Here is a 24,231-nt window from a genome sequence, read left to right as displayed (position 1 = left end):
CAGTGACCCCATCTTTGTATTGTTTCTGTAGGTGACATTGTTCTCAACATTCCAACCCCCCCCCCCCCCCCCCCCCCCCAAAATCACCCATTGAACAATCACCATCTTTAAAGCTGAAACCACTACCTGGCAATTTAAAATATGCATTTCTAGAGAGTCTAGAAAAGCTATTGATAATAATTTTATCTAAATTTGAATCTGAACAGGAACAAAAGTTGTTACAAGTATTTAGAAAACATAAGAAAGCATCTGGATGAACCTTGACTGACATTCCTGGTATTAGCTCATCAACGTGTATGCATCAGATACTTATTAAGGATGGGAAAAAATTAGTTAGGCATCCCTAAAGGCGACTTAAACCCTTGATTTTGGATGTTGTAAAAAATGAGATATATATTGCACCAGAAGACAAAGAGAATGCCACTTTCAATTGCCCATTCAACATTCTTAGCTATAGATGAAAGTTCTTTGACCTTGGAATAAAACGAAAATGCCATTTATCTATTTATGATTCATATTTTTGAAACCTTGAAACCCCTTTTTTTATATCGGTTAATCTTACTCGGATTCCTTGCAATACAACTCGAGTGTGGCTTCCGTATACAACATTTTATTAACTCTATTTTGATCTGTGTGCCACAGCGGATCACCCGCTAATATTTGTATGAATAATTTCCTAAAGGCCTGAACTTCTAGTTCGACCTATCTTATTGGTCTTAATAAATGTTTCTTTAATACAATCAATACAAGTCCCCAAATAATTGAAAATTAAGGAAGTTAAAATATCATCTCTAATTAACCTTTCAACTCTTTCCTTAGAGATATGGCCTAAACACCCGTGCCACAACAAATATGATTTTTCTCTAATTTTAGACCTTTTAGAAATGGAGTTCTCGCCATTCAATGATGAGGAAATTTTATCACAATCCAAATATAACTTATATAAACCATCAAACAAGATACCATTACCAACAACTTGAGAATTCAACATAAAAATTATTTTTCCAACATAAAACGTAAACTTAAATCCAAGTCTATCCATATAAGACACTGGAATCAAATTCCTCCTAAAAGAAGGTAGATTAAATGTATCTTTCAAAACAACTTCAAAACCAGTTCCTAGAACTAAGCTAACATCTCCCACTAACTCCACCATGACTTCGAGATCATTTCCCACCGGGAGCTTGATTTCTCTCAAATTTGGTCTCCGCTGGTTTCCGAACTCCTGTAAGGACACAACAATATGGGTTCTATAACCACTATCAAGCCACCAATAATTAGTGGGAACATCAACTAAGTTAGACTTAAAATAGACAAAAGATAAATGATTACCTCCAGATTTGTTCTTGTTGTCTAAGCAAGCTTTAAAAGCATGACAATCAGTTTTCTTATGCCATTTTTATTTACACCAGAAGCACCAAAATGTTTTCTTATGCCATTATTTTCTTATGCTATCAAGATAAGTTTAATTAACTTGGATATGACTTAGGGGAAACTTACAAAACTCAACCTTTGAACTATAGACTCAGGGGGAGCTTATAAACCTCAAACACTAATGTTGTCAAGTTAGTTAAACTGACCAACCATTATTCTTAAATACCTTTGATTGTCATCATCAAAAAGGGGGAGATTGTTGGAACAAAAAGTGTTCATATCCCTTGGGTTTTGATGATAAAAAAATATGTAAAGAATAATTGGGTATACTAACATATATTCAAGTGTGTAGGATCATAAGCTTAAATTTCTACTCAGAATTGACCTTGATGAAATCATTTGTTGAAAAGCTAATAGTTTCAGATTCTGAAGGATCAAAATATGGTGACTCTGATAGTGCTATTTCAGCTTCTAAAGGATCATAATTTCAACATGGCTTCTCTGCTTTTGGTAACAGCTCAGAATCTGAAGACCTTAGCTAAAGGTGCTCAGCTTCTGATCCGTTTTCTATCTCCATAGCAGACCAATCTGGTCAACGCCAGACTTATGGAAAAAGTTAACTAGAGTCTATTAGTGCAAGGCTCAAGGAAAGTTTATGTGACCTCTTAAGTCTGCCCCAATGTTTGATCTATACCTAGTATGAAAAAGAAGCAGTGAAATATGTTATTACCCAATGGTTGAAGATCTTAACAAGATCCATCTTCCAATGTCTCTCTCTTGGAACTATTGCTTTTCAAATATCACTTGTGAAAACTACTTTCCAACGACACTTTTTCCGCCTCTATAAAAGGGAACTGAAGATTTGAAGGAAGGTTACCAAACTGTCGAACAATATAAAAGAACACATTGAGCGCAAACTTTGAGCTAAAGTTTTATCTGTTTACTACACAAGCTCTTAAGATTTCTTGTCTTCGTATATCTTATAGATATTAAGTGTTTAAGTATCTTGTGATTGTTGTATCACTTTTATAACTCTGATTGTACATCAAGTATAGTTGTAGTATATTCTACTAAAATATTTGTTTAAGGTAGAGAAAGTCTCTTGCTAGTTTGCTTGAGAAAGGGAAGTCTCTTGCTAGTTTTCTTGAGGAGTGGAAGCCGCTTGCTTATGTGCTTGAGCAAAAGTATCTTCCTGGATTGCTTGAGCGAAAGTTTCTTCCTGGTGTGATTGAGCGGTTGAATTTCTTGCTAGTTTGTTTAAGAAAAGTGTAATTAGTTTGATTATAGTGAAAATATTTTGTTGGACAAGGGGACTGGACTACTATCAGTTTAGAAGAGAAGCCAAGATAACTTTGTGTGTTGCTTTGTTTATTGCTTCCGAATATTATTCATTCCGCTTCTCTTAACTTTGAGATCAAATTCTGAACTTGTTAAAATTATGAAGTTAGTTGTTCAGAAGCGAAAAAGAATTAACATACACAACCTCCCATTCTTTTGTATTTTTCTCACCTTCAGGACGTACTTATCCCTCGTAATCCCTTGTAATTGTGTGATGACCATAATTAGCTTCCTGCGTGAATACTCGTCTTCTGTTGAAGAAACATGACTTAACTCACCGCACCAATTTCATAAATAACTCGATTGGAAAAGGTTGGGTAGGACGTACTTGTTCCTTGTAACCCCTAATTTTTGTGTGATGGCCGTAATTAGCCCACCGTTCGAGTATTCGTTAATCACCCAAAAACATTCTCAACACATCAAACTTATTTTTCTCTCCCTCGTACGATCGAAAACCCTTTGCAAAAGAAAATTATTTTATCTGTTATACCGTGATACAAACAAATGCTTTAAGCCTCAAATTATGAGTACATATAACATTTAACTGCTAGAGTGCGATCTAAGCATTCGTTCAATAAAATCAATCAACCAATACATAGTTTTCTACGAAGAACTACGTTGCTTTAAATTTCTCTTTGCACCCGAGGATACGTAGGAGCGAGACCAACAATCTCATCAAGCACCCTAATAAAAAACCTTTTTACGGCCTCTTTTCTTTTCCTTATTGAATTTTTATTACTCGAAGAAAAAAATAATGAAAACTAACATTCTATTCACAAATCTAAATAAATGGTTCCCATTGGGCACGATAAATGTGAGGGGTGCTAATACCTTCCCCTTGCAGAATCGACTCCTGAATCCAAATTTTATTGTGAGACCATCTTCTCTTTTCTTTTAAGGTTTTTATTGAGATTTTTCATTCCCTTCTTTGGAATAAATAATGTTCGGTGACAACTTTGTTCAATCATCTGCGAGCGTGTTACGCGCTCGTTGGTCGTATTTTTTGAGATGAGATAGTAACTATGTGCAAATAAAGTAAATAACAATGGGACGAGTGTGTGTGTGTGGGGGGGGGGGGGGGGGGGGGGGGTTCAAGGTTTATTTGGTTCGCAAATAAAACGAAAAAATATTTGGAATAAAATTCAATAACTAAAGGCGATTAGATCTTATTTCGACTCCCCTACTCATTCTTATGCATTAATCAAATTTATAATATGTTAAGTATTACGACGAATTAACACGACCATTGCACCTAATTCCTTGGTGTACAACTCACTAATATACACAACAATTCCCTAATTCCTTAGGCCAATTCAGATTTAAATTAGGTGTTCTAAGTTCGTTATTCAAAAGCTACAACTTATAATTACCTATTACTAATTAATTATTAATTTGAATAATCGCCAGAGATGGGATCAATAGACTAATGATCAGATATCCATACTCATCTAATATTAATTCATGCATTCGTCAATACATAAAATGCATTAAGATCAAGAATAATTAAATATTAACAATGACATAAAACAATTCAATTGACATCAAACAATCATATGAACCAAAGAGTACAAGAAGGTTTATATAAAAAAATATTGATGACTTCTCAACAGGTGTACCGATCGATAATATCAAAGTAATAAAAATAAAGATCATATCCATAGGGATTGCTATCTAATAAAGTTATGATTGTGTGAATTTAAAAGTAAAGACGTGTGTGTGGGGGGGGGGGGGGGGGGGGTTGCGAGTTATTTTTGAAAAATAAAATTTCTAAATTCAATACGAGAAAGCGACTAGGTTTTGTATGAATTCCTTGTTTATCCTTTATTGATGTTTAATGCATTATATGGATGATAAAGTCGTTATATTTTTATGATGAACTAACAAGACCACTGTAACCAATCCCTTTGGTGTACAACTCACTAACTTCTACTAGAGGTCTCCTATCCCTATTCAACCGGAGTAAGTGAAATGAGAAGTTGTCACATTACGTTAACTCAAATGCCACTACTAGAGGCCGTCTATCCATATTCAACCGGCGTAAGTAGACTAACTGTCCTATGTCAGACTCATAGGCTTAAGGTCAGTAATATGTACTCGTCTAAAATAATAAAATTAGTGCATCCACAGATAATAAGCATTACGAACAAAAGCAATTAAATAAAAATATAACTTCAGTTATCCATATAACATCAAATTAAACATATGATCCAACAGGTTCAAAACAAGTTTATCAAGCAAAACCTAATCTAGTGTAATTTAGTTACTCATAGTAATACACTAAAATACCAAGCAATCAGATGTAGATAGCCTGTGAAATCCTTGAAGATTTTGGCCCCAAATGACTTCTAATGCTCTCAAAATCATCCTCCGGGTAACTTTTTCTTCACTTTCAGTCAAAAATGTAGAACCCCTAATTATGTACCAGAAAAGCCTTTTTATAACGAAAGAATGCGTCAGGACGTGTCAAAATTTGTCCAATTTTTTAGTCCATCATGCCCATGATGCCCAGTATCGCGCGCGATGCAACTCCATCGTGCCCAAGATGCCGTGCGAGAAACGAAGAAATTTTTAAACCAATCTGGAAAGTTCTCTTGAAAAACGTAATACATTTTTTGGGAAGTACAAAAGATGTTTTTATTAATTTTTATCAGAATTTAAAATTTTCCTCATATTTTTTCTTCAATATCTTTTTTTTCTCCCTCTCTCTCTCTCTCTATGCTGACATGTTTTTATTAACTTTTTGTTGATGACAAAAGGGGGAGAGAATCATTGAAGTATTTAAAGAGGATAAAAGTATTATTGAATGCTTTAATATACTTGAACCCTTATCATAATCCATTTTATGCTTAAATATGAACATTATTTTCTTATGTTATCAAGATAAGTTTAACTAACTTGGATATGACTTAGGGGGTGCTTACAAAACCCAACCTTTGAACTATTAGACTCAGGGGGAGCTTACAAACCTCAAACACTAATATTGTCAAGTTAGTTAAACTGACCAACCATTATTCTTAAATACCTTTGTTTGTCATCATCAAAAAGGGGGAGGTTGTTGGAACAAAAATTGTTCACATCCCTTAGATTTTGATGATAAGAAAATACGTAAATAATAATTGGGTATACTAACATATATTCAAGTGTGCAGGATCATAAGCTTAAAATTCTACTCAGAATTGACCCTAATGAAATCATATGTGGAGATGCTAAAATAATAAAATTAGTGCGTCCGCAGATAATAAGCATTACGAACAAAAGAAATTAAATAAAAATATAACTTCAGATATCCATATAACATCAAATTAAACGTATGATCCAACATGTTCAAAACAAGTTCATCAAGCAAAACCTAATCTAGTGTAATTTAGTTACTCATAGTAATACACTAAAATACCAAGCAATCAGATGTAGATAGCATGTGAAATCCTTGAAGGTTTTGGCCCCAAATGACTTCCAATGCTCTCAAAATTGTCCTCCGAGTAACTTTTCCGTCACTTTTAGTAAAAAATGTAGAACCCCTAATTATATACCAGAAAAGCCTTTTTATAACGAAACAATGCGTCAAAATGCGTCAAAATTTGTCCAATTTTTTAGTCCATCATGCCCATGATGCCCAGTATCGTGCGCGATGCAACTTCATCATGCCCAAGATGCCGTGCGAGAAATCCAGAAGCTTTCGTCTTTTTGTGCCCCCTTTTCCCAGCTTTTGCTATTTTCTCCATTTCTCTTCACTTGGTCAATCTTGGCTATTCTATGGCACTTTTGCTTCTTTTTTACTTGATATTTCACCGAAATCACTCCAAATACTCCTGAAAAACATGTAATGATAGAGTTTCATCACAACCATATACTTGTCCTCAAGTAACTTGCTTGCTACTGCACATTTCAACAGAAAACAAAATGCTACTATAACCAATGAACATCACATTTTTATTATTACATGGTCATCACTTCTGCTCCTAGCTTCAATCGAGAAAATTTAGAAAAATACTTCCAAATAAACAAGTACTCAACCTGTCTCTCATCTCACTATAATTTCACTCATAATGATAGGGGAATTTCTCAATCAACATACAAAATATTTTATATTAAATTTGAAATATTTCTAAATAAGTCGATCAAAGTTGTTTAAACACACACTTTCTGAGGGGTTTATAGGTTGCATGAGACTTTATGTTAAGGTAGGATAATTTATGAGAGTAAGCTTAAATCTTTGGAGTTAGGTACCTAGTTTTTCTTATGTTATCAAATTCCCTTTCATAAAAATCTTTGCTTGTTATATCGGTATTAGAGATTCACATTCTATGGTCTTTTTCATTCTTATTATTTTACTTTTTCTCTCTTCATTTTTTAAAGAAGTTGTAATAACTTCTTTATTACTTTTTTACAATTTTTATTTTTATTTTTGATCAATTTCTCTAGTACCCCAATCCCAAACTTAAACTTTGTTCACTTCCAAGACTAACCCCAAATTTATTATTTTTCCTGCAACTAGGAAACTAAAATTTTTGAGGGTAGAAATATAACTACTAGAAATACATGGATTACTTGCGGATTTTCCTACAGTTTTGTCTGCGAATTCATATTGTTAAACATTGTTTCCTACGAAATATGAGGTAGCAGAAAATTCTGCAGGAATTCTTGAGACTTTACCTGCGATTTTTGATTTAAAAATAATATATGAATTTTCCTGCGATTTCTTTTGCAGGAAATAGTTATCCATTGAAACCTCAAAATCCTTTAGAAATTCTATGGCATGCTTATTTTTAGGTTTTTTTCCTGATCTAATTTGAGCTAGAAATGCGTTTTGATGATTAATCACCAAACACTTTCTTCACATCGCAATCTATAAAAATTTTCATGAGTGTATCTTCAAGGTCTTAAAGATTTGTGTGTTTTGCATTTAACTTATTTACTGTTGCAGATCGTGATCAGAGTGGATAAAATCCAATTGCTATTTCTGCAGTGTGCCTGTGTATGTGTGTTTCAGAAAGTAGGTTGGAGTGATAAGGCAAGAAATTGGTATGTTGGTATCACTTGGTATGAATTTTAAGTTTCAATTTCTTCTCTAGTCAATTGTTTGCTTCTCATATTATTATTAACTATTTCAGCTAGGTGTTAAATTCTAGTGTGAGAACTTAGTCTCACTTGTTAATAGAGTAAATGTTGTGATCTCTTCTTGGTAACAAGTTTTTTAATCTATTGATCAGTCACCATTTATGCTAGACATTCCACTATTTAACCGTAAATAAGTCAGGTAAACTGTGTAAACTGAAGCATTTTTAGTTAGATATGAGCTCAATTCTATAATATTAAGTGTGTTGTTACTTATGAGTTTCTTGAGGATATTTTACACTTTTTGGTATGTTAGCAGGTAAAAAAACTAGTTTGGAAGCTCAGGGAATCAAACGTCAGATGAGAAATTGAGCCCGAGCAAGAAAACGGAAGAAAAAATCATTTTTTGGAGAACCTGCTGTCCATACGCGTATGGCCTTACATGATACGCGTATGGACCTTCCCAGTACGCGTAGCATACGTAAATGACCAGAGGGAAGGAAAATTCAGCCAAAAGACAAGCTTCTGGTGATACGCGTACCAGCCTGGGCAATACGCGTACCAGAGGCTGTGTTACGTGCAGTACGCGTTTGAAACTGGGCAATACGCGTATGGAGCACAAAATCAGGAAAAATCCAACTGAATAGCTATTAAGAGGCCAGACCACGATTTTCCGGGGGTTGGACGTTTTGGAGAGAAAAAAGACGCGTTTTGAGAGCTGGAGACTCGACGAATAGCAAAGGATTCATATGTTCAAGAGTTTTCCGACTATTGAAGATTGATTCCTCACGAAATTCTGTAATGACAACAATATTAATCTTTGTTTTTATTTCGATTATGAGTAGCTAAACCCCCCATTGCTAGGGGGGTGACCCTGATTCTGAATGTGACAGATTTGATGTTTATGAATGCATTGATTATTTCTTCTTCTCCATTGATTTGTTCTTATTACCGTTCTTTATGCTTTATTCGTCGGACCAACGAATGATGATTATTATGAATAGTTTAAGCTGGACAGCGATTGTTCATTGATCTGGATAAGAACTTTGGATAGTAAAAATAACCTAGGACTAGGGATTTTCTATCTAACCGGTAATTCTTGATATTTGAATGCTTGAGTATGAATTTAATTATCTATGGACATAGTAATTAGGTTACATAATCAAAGGTCTTTTCACTAAGGACTTAGGAATAGATACCCTTGAGGACCGGAATTAATTTGACAGGAATATTGTCTAAGCCTTCATAAATTATATCTGTTATAGGAAGTTTCATTCACCGAACCCTAGCAATCTTCTCTCATTTGTATCTCGTTCAACCTTTTTACTTGTTTTATTTATTTGCAATTGGTAGTATAATTACCCACAACACAAAAACCAAAGGCTTTTGTCTAATTGAAACAATCTATCAACTCTGTATCGTCAAGCAGTCCTTGAGATCGACAAACGGGGAATTTCCCTTTTATTACTACAGTGAGAAAAATAGTACACTTGCTTTCTCCTCATGCTAATGTTGTTTGGTTGGCTTTCTTTTTTGTTGTGATTCTCATCATCAACTATGTACCTTTGAGTGCTTAATTTCTAGCTTTTTAAAGCTCCATTTACTTTATTTGTATTAGTTTCTTATTTTCTCTTAAAAAAAGAATTAATTAAAAAATGCATGATTTTTCGTTGATTTTTGGGATTGCAAGTGTTGTGTAAGTAATTTCTTTGTTCTCTTGACTAAATATTTGTGTTGTGATGTGGATGACTTTCTTTGCATTCCTAGTATTATAAAGTGGAATTGATTCTAAAGTATGCATAACTTGTGGTAGATCATTACCCTTGGTGAGAATTTGAGCCTTATAATAGATGAAATATAAATTTTCATTTATTTTTCTTTCTTGTGTGATTTCACTCATGTTTATTAGTTACTCTAGAACTTGACCCGATTCTTGTTGAAACTTTTTGTTTGCATGTGCACACTGGTATGATAAAGGCATCTTATTTTCGTTTTATTTTTAGCCACTTAGTCAAATAAGTCAACCTTGGAATTATCATCCTTGGTTTGAAGCTCCTTTGAGCCTATTTATTTCATTTTTTGTTTATAACTCAATACAAGCCTAAAAGTGAAAAAAATGTTATACCCTATTTGAGGGGATGAATGATTCTTGTTTGGAGTTTGTGTGTTGAATTATTATATTTGTGATATATTTTAAAACTTTGCAAAAAAAAGAAAGAAAAAAAATGAAGAAAAAAACGGAAGAAAAGTCATGTTCCTATCGTATTCCTTATGAAAATAAATGAAAAGAAATAAAAAATAAAAAGAAAAGAGAAGAGAAAATGGTTATAAAGAATTTGAGGAAAAGTGAATCAAATACTGTTTAGTTCGACTCCCAGAGTCCCTTTCTATTCTCTTTAATCCTTTTAAATATTAGCTTAGTACCCCTTATGATTTTTCTCATCCTTACATTGCAATGTTACAATCCGAATAAAGTCATTTTGGTCTTTGTTTGCATGTATTTCAAATGTGAATTTTAGAGTCTGGTCAAGCTAATGTTAGTGCTAGCTTTCATGATATGCTTTGAGTGTAAATAGATAACCTAAACACTTGAGAGTTGAGAGAATTTTATCTTGTGAGGATCTTGCTACTTATGATGTATTCTTTGGTAAATTGTCCTTTTATTTGGTTTGATTGTTACATGAAGTTACTCATTAACACCATATTCCATGAAGCTTATAATGAGAATTTTGCTTATCCCTATGTGATTCTGAAAGTTATTGAAATTGCATGCTATGTTTTTTTTCTTATTTTTTATTTTGAATTTTGAAGTTAGAGTTTTTCTCGGAGAGCAAAAGTTCAAGTGTGGGAGAATTTGATCAGTGCATTTTGATGCACTATCTTTTACATTGATAAGAGAAAAAGCTATAAGCTTGATGTTGAAGTCAAAATCCAATTTGGAGTGCAGATGAGTCAAATTATTAGTTTTTGTAACAAACTTAATAAAATAATTAGTTTTTGGATAAAATTTATGTTTATCTGGCCCGGTGCTCTTAGAGTCTGATTTTTTTTGTTGGTATTATTTAAGCAAACACACAGTACTACTGTTAGATGTTCAATTTACACGAAATTAGAATAGGCTGATACGAATTCTATGGAGAGCTAAACAACCAAAGGTTGATCTTTTGATTTTAGATTCCATCAAAACTTTGAGGTTATTATAATTTCCAATTCAATTACGATTCCTTTTCAATTATGTCTATGAATCTCATTTAATTAATTCGATTTATTATATCGACTAAATTCAATTATGTCTATCAAACCACCAAGAATTAGTGGGAACATCAATTAAGTTAGACTTAAAATAGACAAAAGCTAAATGATTACCTCCAGATTTGTTCTTGTTGTCTAAGCAAGCTTTAAAAGTATGACAATCAGTTTTCTTATGCCATTTTTCTTTACACCAAAAGCATCAAAATGATTTCTTGAAAGCAACCGGGTTAGGACCTCCAATGTCATAGTGTTGAGCATTGAGTGTTTTCCTAAACTTAGGATGTATATAAGAAGCATTATGAGTATTTTTTTTACAAGAATTCTTATCAGAATGGGGTTTAGCATGAACAATCAAGAGGCCTAAATCACTTATTTTCTTATTGAGTTTCTCTTCTACAGCTACACACTTGGTAATAAGGTTATTGTCGGTCCAATTCTCACAAAAGGTATTATAGGCATTTTTGACGAGTTATATTATATGGTGTTCCACATGTCAGTTTGCACTTTCTTGCGGTTCTCTAAATCCTTCCTTCAATATCTTGGGTTAAAAACTCCCATATTTTTTTATCTTTAAATATCACATAATTTGAATCCGTGGAGTTCAAATCACTATTGAAACATACATGAACGATGTGATAATCAATACCAAATTAGTCTTTTTCAAGATTGTTGGAAAAAGAGGTGGAAAACAAATGTAAAAAGACTATAAATAATATAATGTAGAATATAAAACATACAATTATTTTTCATGATGCAATTGAGACATACATGAATGATTTTATTGAAACATACAAAGTTGCAACCATAGTTCTAACTTGTTTTATTTAGGATACATAAAATATGATACTTGTCCTTACATACATTTATTATTTGAACACAAATCCAGTTTGAACATGAAGTTAGCATCTAGATGACACAAGGACGGTCAACAGAATAATTAGGCACCCAAGCAGCAGCCTTATTGCCAATGAAATGGCAAACAGAAACAGTTCCAGGACTGACTTTGAGAGCTTCGTAAAGCAACTCAGGATTCATACCTCTTGTATCATGATGACAAACGGTTAAAGCCTTTGCTTTGCTTCCATCAGGTGCTGCCAACGAGACCACGTAAGCGGTTGTTTCACGCACTTGGTGGCAATTGAATACAACTTTTTTAAAATTCAATCGATGACACATCACTGCATTTTCACCAACTTTTTTTACTTCCTCCACAACATATTGGTTTTCATTTTTGTCGAAGGTACTTGAAATAGCCTTAATCTTTGATGTTCTAAAATGTGAAATGACATGATCAATCATAGATTCTAAAGATGATACACAATGTTTGTGTTCTCCTATAGCAGTTGGACTATTACAAAAGTCATCCAGACTTTGTCTTTCTTTATTCTCCAGCCATATGGAATCAGTCACACCTTGTCTTGGTTCTGTGAATTGCCGCACCATATTTGCAACAGACTGAGTGTTACCCAATACTATTTTCTTTCCAGGATAAAGATCATGTGGAAAAAAAAGTGTCGAGTATTGGTTTAATTCTTCGACTCTAATGGGTAGGCTATTAGTTTTTCCATCTGCCACATGAAACAACATATTATAATTACTTCAAAAACCATGATAAATAGTCTTATTATGAGACAACATTTAGTTATATAATTCATGTTACTAACAAGGAAGCAAAAGATCTGAAAAAGCCTCAGGGAGAGGAGTGTTTGGCCACACATATTTCCAATAATCTTCTCCGGATGGTATGGCACCGGTTCTCACAAAAGCCAACTGTAAAAAAAATAATTCACATTTTATATATTAGTGTTGAATTCAACCCAAAACCAGTTTTTTCCTCATTCCTTCTTATAAACTAGTCCATGACAATTTCAACCCAAAACCAAATATAAAATAGAGTAGAAAATAGATAACTTACACAAAAGAGAGCCAAAACCGTGATATGTGAAAACTCCATTTAGCTAGTTAATACAAACAAGTGGTAACTGTCAAGACTTTAGTGAGTGTGTATGAAAGTGTTACAACTTTCTCATTATTTATAGGTAAATACATACAATATAATTGCATGCAAAACTTGTCTTATTGATCATATTCATTCCTCCAAGTGGTAACAAACTTTATGCACGTGTCATCCATGCAAAACAATTGCATTATCTCCTCATTCTTTGCAAAGTTTGTGTGTGGTTTCGGTTTTTGTCTAAACTTACAAACTTTTTGTGCAAATGCCGTCCATGCAGGAAGATGCCATTAATTACTATCCAAACTTTGATTCTCCTTGAGCATAGCATGTGCATAATATTTACTCATTTACTGCATTATTTTACACAACTGTTTTAAACACTCCAATACTTTATTAAAGTGCCTCAAGATATTCTTTTATTAAATACAGTATAATTTAAAGACAATATTATTTTCTTTTTTATAAAATGAAATATAGCTCAATATGTTGAGCCTTAGTTAATATTTTGCTTTGCATTAAAAAGTTTATAACAATACTTAAAGCGTTTTATTTATTTATTTACTAGATGTCTATTTTTAAAATGTCATATATAACATTCTTATTATAATAAAAAAATAGTAGAAATTGGACCACCAAAATTAGTAATCAACAAATCTCGTGGTATCTCGATTATATATTCATCATTAGCGTCTCCGATATTTCCATTGCTAATTTCCAAAATCCATTATGAAAAACTGTTTCTCTCTTCGGAATCTATTCCTTTGGTCATAAAAAAATTTATATGGTATATGAGTATATGTAGATGGCAATGTCTATCTACTTTGCATTTTTTCACTCCTAAATTGTAAACAACCTTTTTTAATAAAAAATAATAATTTATATTTTATTGTTTTAAAACTGCTTAAAATAAAATGGTCATAAAATAATTTAAAATTTAATTATAATTTTCAAATAGACATGAAAATGCTTTAAATTCTTTCTAAAGTATAATTTTTATTATATCTACAATTACATGTTACAAAATTAAATTTAAAATAAAAATTTAGACAATCAATTTTCTGCTACAATATAAATTCCTTTACATACAAATTTTATACAATATATTAATAAATTATATTTAATTATCATTATAAAAAAACATAATTGAATTAAATAATTTCCATATATGTAAAAAATAATTTTTTTAATTCTGTTTTAGATTAAAGATCCATTAGGATTTCTTTGTTTTCTGTATTTAATGAGCTTTGGCGTGGCCATAAGAATTATATTTATAACTAAATTCAGAATTTAACTATATTGAAAATAAATAAATAAATCAATTGAATTAAATAATTTGCATATGTTGAAAATAAATGACATAGTCAAATACACACAAACACAATACTCAATTTATTCTATAACTACCAAAACATATTACAATATTGAGAGATTCATTTTAAATTTTAATGTCTATCATGATGATTATTTATACGATATTTCAATTTTAGAATTTACACGTCTTTTAATCCACAAAATGATGAAGAAACATTCTTAAGAGGGTATTAAAAATTATAAATTTTGATGCACTTATTTTACATTTTTAATTTAATTTTAATATACTATCTATATATATATATATATATATATATATATATATATATATATATATATATATATATATATATGTGTGTGTATATATATATATATATATATATATATATATATATATATATATATATATATATATATATATATATATATATATATATATGTGTGTGTATATATATATCTATATATATATATATATATATATATATATATATATATATATATATATATGTGTATATATATGTATATATGTGTATATATATGTATATATATCTATATGTATGTATATATATATATATATATATATATATTTGTACAATATATATATATATATATTATATATATATATATATATATACATATATATATATATATATATATATATATATATATATATATATATATATATATATGTAAACATGTATTTGTCTATAAAATAAAAATATACTTTTATATATGATTAATTCATATCATTGTTTCAATTATAATTTACAATATTATACCAAGTATATTACGACGGTTTGTGTGGCGATTATTGTAAAACCGCCATTGTTTTCTCTTTGTGGCGGTTGAAACCGCCAAAATAGAACTTCTTAAGCCGCCACAATTTTCCTTTTTTTTTTTGTAGTGACAACTTTGCTTTTCACCCTTTGAAGGATGAAAAACCAGTTCTTATTTATATCTGTCAACAACTTTTTGAATCATAGCAATAATCTTTGTTTCTCTATTTATGTTTAGTGGTATGGTCGGTGGTATCAAGTGATTCATGTAATTTATTAAGAGTATTATGATGAAGTTCAAACCTAACCAATGGTTTACGCATGCTAAAAATGAATCATTTCAAAACTTGATTCAGAGAGACGTACAATCATAAAAGAGACTCAATAATCAAAATTAAATCAAAGGTGAAAGCGATAAGACCACCAACAAAATAATTGTATTAAAGTGTTCCCCCTTAATGTATTACGAACATGCAACTATAATAAATTTTTCTAAATTTTGTTGCTTTGATTTTAACTCCAAATTAATTAAAGAGTTATGCTTTGCCTGGAATTGAAATTTTGTTGCAAAGAAGTAATAAAACATTACAAGAAAATTGAGTTCTTGTGACATTCAAAATATGTCACTAAAAGTTAGTAATTTATAGGTAGATGTCTATTAGATTTTGAGTGGCACCCACATTTGATGTCAATTATAAGGGGTGTGGCGTGACACCAAATTGAATGTCACAATAACTTTTAGCTACAGTTAAGTTTTTACCTAAAATTACAACACATGTCATTATTATTTTACTTTTAAATTTAATTGAGGAATATTGGTAATATTAAAATCAAATTGCTTATTATAAATATTTTAAAATACATTAAGAACTATGACAAAGTTAAATAACTAAAATTAAACAATTGTCCCATTTTCTTTTAAATTCAAATATTTCAACATATAGAGAGTTTAATTCATCTTACAAAAAAAATCACCTATATTTGTATTTTAATATTCTTATATCTTCACTTTCATATATCTATAATTCTGAATGGTCTTGTATCTTCACTGAATCTAAATTGTACCTGAAATAATAAATAAATATTTATTAAAATATGTACATTGAAATAACTCCATTTACATGAAATTTTAAACAGAAAAATCATCATTAGAATATTTTCTAATTAAAATTAAATCTAACAATGATTTTATAGTCCAAGTTAAATTTATGAATTTTGTGTCAGAAATTAAACAACTTATGTAATCAAATCAAACTTTATTTTAAGAGCAAATTCTCTAATATGATTTTTGGTTTATTTACAATTTAGTTTTTACTGAACATTACTTTATATATCTGAATCTACGTTGTATCTGAAATAATAAATAAACTAGATGAAGATCTGTACGGGTGCAAATAGTTTATTTATATTTTATTAAATTTTAAATATGATAAGATTTAGTTTGACATAATATAATTATTAAATTTATTTTACAATAATTTATTATGAATTATAATTGAAACAATGATATGAATTAATCACATAAAAAATATATTATTTATTTGAAAGAAAAATATATATATATATATATATATATATATATATATATATATATATATATATATATATATATATATATATATATATATATATATATATATATATATATATATATATATATATATATATATATATTGTTTACCATGTTACCTTTTTAGCAAAAAACTAAGTGGACGCCCCGGATCACTTGTCTTTATTTCTATGGGTTTTAGAAATTGGAAGAAAGTTAGGAATGGAAAACATTGTTCCTTTTTTAAACACATAGAGAATGATCCTTGCTCACCACACAACAATGCAATGAAAGCTTGTCAAGACTTATTGAATCAAGATGGTCATATTATAAATGTTATTCAAGTGCAAAGTTCAAGTCAAAGAATGAATAATCGGTTACGACTCAAGACTTCAATTGACACTGTTCGTTGGTTAACACTACAAGCTTTTGCTTTTAGGGGTCATGACGAAAGTAGAAAATCAAGAAATCAAGGTAACTTTCTTGAGTTATTGAAACTTTTAGCATCCTACAATGATGAAGTTTCAAAAGTTGTGTTGGAAAATTCTCCACAAAATTGCAAGTATACTTCACATCAAATTCAAAAAGAGCTCTTGCAAATTCTTTCTAGTAGGGTGAAAAAGAGTATTCGTGAGGAAATTGGTGATTCCAAATTTTATATCGTTGTTGATGAAGCTCGTGATGAGTCAAAAAAGGAACAAATGGCTCTTGTATTAAGATTTGTTGATAAAGTTAGTTTAATACAAGAGAGATTTTTTTATGTGACACATGTTAAAGACACCACATCTTTAACTCTTAAGGAAGCAATATGTGATATACTTTCTCGACATAACCTTGATGTTTCTAACATTCGTGGTTAAGGGTATGATGGTGCTAGAAATATGAGAGGAGAATGGAATGGTTTACAAGCCCTCTTTATGAAGGATTATCCTTACGCATACTATGTTCATTGTTTTGCTCATCGATTGCAACTTGCATTAGTTACATCATCAAGAGAAGTCAAACCTATTCGTAAATTTTTTGAAAAGCTGATCTTTGTTGTGAATGTTGTTTGTTCTTCTACAAAGCGTCATGATGAGTTACAAGCTGCCCAATTAGAAGAAATTTCTTATTTGTTAGAGATTGATGAAATTGTAACTGGTAAAGATGCAAATCAAGTTGGTACATTGAAACGAGCTGGAGATACTCGTTGGGGATCACATTACGATTCAATTTCTAACTTGATAAACATGTATGAAGCAACTTGTTTAGTTTTAATTTCTTTTGCAAAAGATATAGGAAGTTATGCAACACGTGGGGATGCAGATAGTTGTTATAATTACTTGAAGGCATTTGATTTTATATTTATTTTGCACTTGATGAAAGAAATCATGGGAATAACAGATATGCTTTGTCAAGCCTTAAAAAAAATCAAGATGTAGTTAATGTTATGAACTTGGTTCGTTCAACAAAACATCTTATTCAAGGTTTGAGAGAAAATGGTTGAGATATATTGTTTACTAAAGTGGTATCCTTTTGTGAAAAACATGTTATTGAGATTCCTGATCTTAATGATGTTCATTCAACAACAAGATTTGGACGCTCCCGTCTTGAAGAGAATCAAGTCACAATTCAGCATGACTTTAAAGTTGAAATCTTTTTCACTACCATTGACAAACAGTTACAAGAGTTGAATAGCCGATTCAGTGAGCAAGCAATGGATTTGTTAACTCTCTCTTGTTCTTTATCTCCTAAGGATGAATATAAAGCTTTTAGCATTGATACTATATGTTCTGTAGTTGAAAAATATTATCCTATGAATTTTAGTGATCAAGAGAAGAATAATTTGCAATTTCAACTCCAACATTTTCTATTTGTTGCTCGTCAAACATCAAACTTGAATAATTTATCAACTATTCAAGAACTATGTTCATGTTTGGTTGCATCTGGACAGACTGAAACTTACTTCTTGATTGATAGACTACTTCGTCTTATCATGATTCTTCCCGTTTCTACGGCCACAACTGAGAGGTCTTTTTCAACAATGAAAATTATTAAGACTAAGTTGATAAACAAGACGGATGATGGGTTTCTTGGAGATAACATGACAGTATATATTGAAAGGGAGATTAGTGCAAGCATTAGTTCATAGTCAATTATTGACGATTTCAAGTCACTCGGAACGCGTAAAGCATTACTTTAAGGTAGTTTTAAGTCATGTAATTTAAATTTTTAGTAATTAACTTTGTATTTATTTTAACTTTAATGTTTTATTTAAAATATTTTTTAAACATTTTATTTATAATCTTTATTTTACGTTAGCGGTCATCCCAATTTTTTTTATCTGGCTTCGCCAATATATATATATATATATATCTATATATATATATATATATATATATATATATATATATATATATATATATATATATATATATATATATATATATATATATATATATATATATAAAGTGAATAAGAAATATGTTAGAATCATATAAATACAAGATAAAACATTAAAACTAAATTGAAAATGTAAAATAAGTGCATAAAATATAATAATTTTTAATACCCTCTAAGAATGTTTCTTCATCATTTTGTGGATTGAAGATAATGTAAATTCTAAGATTCAAACATCATATAAATAATCATCTTGATATACATTAAAATTTAAAATGAACCTCTCGATATTCTAATATGTTTTGGTAGTTATATAATAAATGACTATGTCATTTATTTTCAACATATATGCAAATTATTTAATTCAATTAATTTTTTATTTATTTTTATTTATTTTCAATATAGTTAAATTCTGAATTTAGTTATAAAGATAATTCTTATGGTCACGCCAAAGCTCATTAAATACAGAAAACAAACAAATCCTAATGGACTTTTAATCCAAAAAATAATTAAATAATAATTTTTAATATATATGCAAATTATTTAATTCAATTGAGTTATTTATAATGATAATTAAATATAATTTATTAATACATTAGGGAAAATTTTTACGTAAAAATTTATATTGTAGCTGAAAAATGATTGTCTAATTTTTTATTTTAAATTTAGTTTTGTAACATGTAATTGTAGATATAATTAAAAATTATATTTTAGAAATAATTGAAAGTATTTTTAGGTCTATTTGAAAATTATAATTAAACTTAAAATTATTCTATGACCATTTTATTTTAAGCATTGTCATAACAGTTTTTGTACTATAGTTTTAAAACGGTTAAATATGAATTATTATCTTTTTCATGAAATAAATTATTTACAATTTTAGTGAAATATATCAATGTAGTTTCTTTATATAAAAAATTTATGAATGGAACGTTACACATTATAGTGAAATGAATATTAGAAATTTTAGACTAAAAATTATATTTTAGAAAGAATTTGAAGCATTTGTATTTCTATTTGAAAATTATAATTAAACTTAAAAACATTGTATGGCCATTTTATTTTATAAGATTTTTTGTACTATAATTTTAAAATGGTTAAATATAAATTATTATTTTTTCATTAAAAAAGGTTATTTACAATTTAGTAGTGGAAAAAATACAAAGTAGACAGACACTGTCATCTACATATGCTCATATACCATAATTAGTCAAAGGTCAATCTTGTCATAGTATTACTAAAAGTATATATAATTTTATGTTGTTTGTAGAATTGTTTGCTTGGATTTGCTACTTATTTATAGTTTTAGGGAAGAAAATTTGACATTAAATTAGGTATTAAATATATACTTGTTTCTTCTATCATCCCAATTACATTATTGATTTTTTTTCTAATCATTGCGATATATTATGTGCAAATTGGTAAATACTTTTGCCTTTTCCAATAATATATGAATAAATGATTGGTTGCATAATATTTTTAGAAAAATAGTGAAGATTTTGGCGGTTGTATATACCATATTATATCAAGTATATTACGACGGTTTGAACCATAGTCACGATCTTGGTTTCTATGGTTGTGTTTAATGGCGTGGTCGGTGGTATCAGTTGACTCATGTAATTGATTAAAAATATCATTATGAATTTCAAATCTAACCAATGGTTTATGCATGCTAAAAACGAATCATTTCAAAACTTGATTCAGAGAGACATGCAATCATGAAAGAGACTCAATAATCGAATGTAAATCAAAGATGAAAGCGATAAGACAATCAACAAAATAATTGTATTAGGGTGTTCCTCCTTAATGTTTTAGGGACATGCAACTAGAATAAGTTCTTCTAAATTTTGTTGTTTTGGTTTTGACTCCAAATTAATTGAAGAGTTATGCTTTGGTTGAAATTGAAATTTTATTACAAAAAATAATAAGACACTACAAGACAAATTGACTTCTCTTAACATTCAAAATATGTCACTATAAATTAGTAATCTATAGGTAGATGTCTAAAAGACTTTGAGTGACACCCACCTTTGGTTTGGATCATCTGTTAAATTTGATTTGAATCAAACAGGACGGACTAATTGGAAAAAAAATATGGAAAAATTGCATGATTTGAATCATGTGTAAAGTGTGATTCGAATCAATTGAGACAGAGATGATCCCAGAGTTTGATGATTTGAATCATGTGTAAAATATGATTCAAGTCAAATTATTTTGAGGTTTTCTGGTTTCCAACTGTCCAAAATGATTCGAATCAGGGTTTTTATTTGATCCGAATCAAACACTCAAAATTCCAATTTTTCAAAATTAGTGATGAAAATATTGAACACGCTGATGATGAATATATAGTCGAGATACCGTGAGATTTGTTGATCACTAACTTTGATGATCCACTTTCTATTATTTTTTATTATAATAAAAATTGTATATATGAAATTTTAAAAATAGGGGTATAGTAAAGACTAAAGTTGCAAACTCTACCTAAATATTTGATATATAAAAAAAACGCTTTAAGTATGGTTATAAACTTTTTAAAGCAAAGCAAAATATTAACTAAGGCTTGAGCTATAAACCCAACCGATTCATATTAAATATAATTTTCATTTTATAAACAGAAAATATATATTGTCTTTAAATTATATATTTGCCCGATACTGTATTTAATAAAAGAATATCGTGAGGCACTTTAATAAAGTATTGGAGTGTTTAAAACAGTTGTGTAAAATAATGCAGTAAATGAGTAAATATTATGCACATGCTATGCTCAAGGAGAATCAAAGTTTGGATAGTAATTAATGGCATCTTCCTGCATGGACGGCATTTGCACAAAAAGTTTGTAAGTTTAGACAAAAACCGAAACCACACAAAAACTTTGCAAAGAATGAGGAGATAATGCAATTGTTTTGCATGGATGGCACGTGCATAAAGTTTGTTACCACTTGGAGGAATGAATATGATCAATAAGACAAGTTTTGCATGCAATTATAGTGTATGTATTTACCTATAAATAATGAGAAAGTTGTAACTGTTTCATACACACTCCACTAAAGTCTTCACAGTTACCACTTGTTTGTAACTAGCTAAATGGAGTTTTCACATATCACGGTTTTGGCTCTCTTTTGTGTAAGTTATATATTTTCTACTCTATTGTATATATGATGATGTATATTTGTTTATAAGAAGGAATGAGGAAAAAACTCTTTAATCATTTTGAATTCAACACTAATATATAAAATGTGAATTATTATTTTTACAGTTGGCTTTTGTGAGTACCGGTGCCATACCATCCGGAGAAGATTATTGGAAATATGTGTGGCCAAACACTCCTCTCCCTGAGGCTTTTTCAGATCTTTTGCTTCCTTGTTAGTAACATGAATTATATAACGAAATGTTGTCTCATAATAAGACTATTTATCATGGTTTTTGAAGTAATTATAATATGTTGTTTTATGTGGCAGATGGAAAAACTAATAGCCTACCCATTAGAGTCGAAGAATTAAACCAATACTCGACACTTTTTTTCCACATGATCTTTATCCTGGAAAGAAAATAGTATTGGGTAACACTCAGTCTGTTGCAAAGATGGTGCGGCCATTCACAGAACCAAGACAAGGTGTGACTGATTCCATATGGCTGGAGAATAAAGAAAGACAAAGTATGGATGACTTTTGTAATAGTCCAACTGCTAAAGGAGAACACAAACATTGTGTATCATCTTTAGAATCTATGATTGATCATGTCATTTCACATTTTAGAACATCAAAGATTAAGGCTATTTCAAGTACCTTCGACAAAAATGAAGACCAATATGTTGTGGAGGAAGTAAAAAAAGTTGGTGACAACGCAGTGATGTGTCATAGATTGAATTTTGAAAAAGTTGTATTCAATTGCCACCAAGTGCGTGAAACAACCGCTTACGTGGTCTCGTTGGCAGCACCTGATGGAAGCAAAGCAAAGGCTTTAACCGTTTGTCATCATGATACAAGAGGTATGAACCCTGAGTTGCTTTACGAAGCTCTCAAAGTTAGCCCTGGAACTGTTTCTGTTTGCCATTTCATTGGCAATAAGGCTGCTGCTTGGGTGCCTAATTATTATGTTGACCGTCCTTGTGTTATCTAGATGCTAACTTCATGTTCAAACTGGATTTATGTTCAAATAATAAATGTATGTAAGGACAAGTATGATTTTATGTATCCTAAATAAAACAAAGTTAGAAATATGGTTGCAACTTTGTATGTTTCGATAAAATCATTCATGTATGTTTCAATTGCATAATGAAAAATAATTGTATGTTTTATATTCTAGATTATTTATTAGTCTGTTTGTTGGAGTACAAGGTGATAAAGATGAAAAAAACAAATAAGAGAAAGAGTAATAATAAATTTCCACTACTTTTAAAAGTTATAAAATGGTTGCACACAGACTGCAAAAAGAATAATAGTACTCACACCGCTCATTTGCTTAAATACAAGTGGGACTTAAAGAAAATACTAAAATATTACTAGTATCTAACAAACTTTGTCAACAAGTTTCTGAAAATGAATTAATTCTAGTATCATCATTTAATTCATATTTAGCTTAACAAAACCTAACAATATCAATTCATCCCTCAAGCGGAGAAATTGATTTATCTTAATCGACTTTGTTAGAACATCTATCAACTACTTCTGGATACAATAGAGTGTATAAAGGTTTGAAGTTTCATGTTAAATACCAACCTGAAACCTAGGGAATAGGGTGGTGGGGATTGTGGTTGTTAGGTTAGAGGGGTGGCCAAAGGGAGCACAGAGGCAGAGAAAGAAGAGATGGTTAAGAGAGAGTAAGAGTGTAGAAAGAGAAAAAATACTGAAATTGAGGGGGCAGCGTGGAAATGGATTAAATACCCCCCCCCCCCCCCCCAATATGGTGCTAAGTGAGAGACACATGAGTCTCTCCCAACCAATGAGACTGTTGACTTTGACCAGTCATTATGCATGCGCGTCCATCATGTGCTCCCATTAACTTGTAATCTGAATCCCTCATCTTGATTGCCTTGACTTAATATGACAATCGCATGACCCTTATGTCATATGCATAGATTCCGTTGAATTGATCCAATGTCCCTGGATGAGAGTCAACCGTTGACTCTCTTCATTGACCCTCTACCCAGCACCAGGCTTCAAAAGTAAATGTGTCTAGACCCCATTTCTTTTCACAACCCCCCCCCCCCCCCCCTTTACCTAGCCCATTGCTATTTGAAT

The 24,231-nt window shown here is 30.3% G+C and overlaps 1 protein-coding gene and 1 pseudogene across 1 annotated transcript; one reads left to right on the top strand and one right to left on the bottom strand.

Annotated features, from left to right (window-relative positions):
* Positions 1-11,758: 11,758 nt before the first annotated feature.
* Positions 11,759-13,088, bottom strand: LOC127097274 (embryonic abundant protein VF30.1). Its single transcript, XM_051035776.1, has 3 exons — positions 12,935-13,088; positions 12,684-12,789; positions 11,759-12,587 (listed from the first exon to the last, which is right to left on the bottom strand). Exons 1-3 carry the CDS (start codon positions 12,971-12,973, stop codon positions 11,926-11,928), a joined length of 807 nt encoding a protein of 268 aa, XP_050891733.1. The 5' UTR covers positions 12,974-13,088; the 3' UTR covers positions 11,759-11,925.
* An 8,911-nt stretch (positions 13,089-21,999) lies between these two features.
* Positions 22,000-23,288, top strand: LOC127097278 (embryonic abundant protein VF30.1-like; annotated as a pseudogene).
* Positions 23,289-24,231: the final 943 nt, after the last annotated feature.

This window comes from Lathyrus oleraceus, chromosome 6, assembly GCF_024323335.1.
Source record: "Lathyrus oleraceus cultivar Zhongwan6 chromosome 6, CAAS_Psat_ZW6_1.0, whole genome shotgun sequence".
Lineage (NCBI taxonomy): Eukaryota > Viridiplantae > Streptophyta > Magnoliopsida > Fabales > Fabaceae > Lathyrus > Lathyrus oleraceus.
Note: the sequence above shows the minus strand (reverse complement) of the source record. Positions and strands in the feature narration are given on the sequence as shown.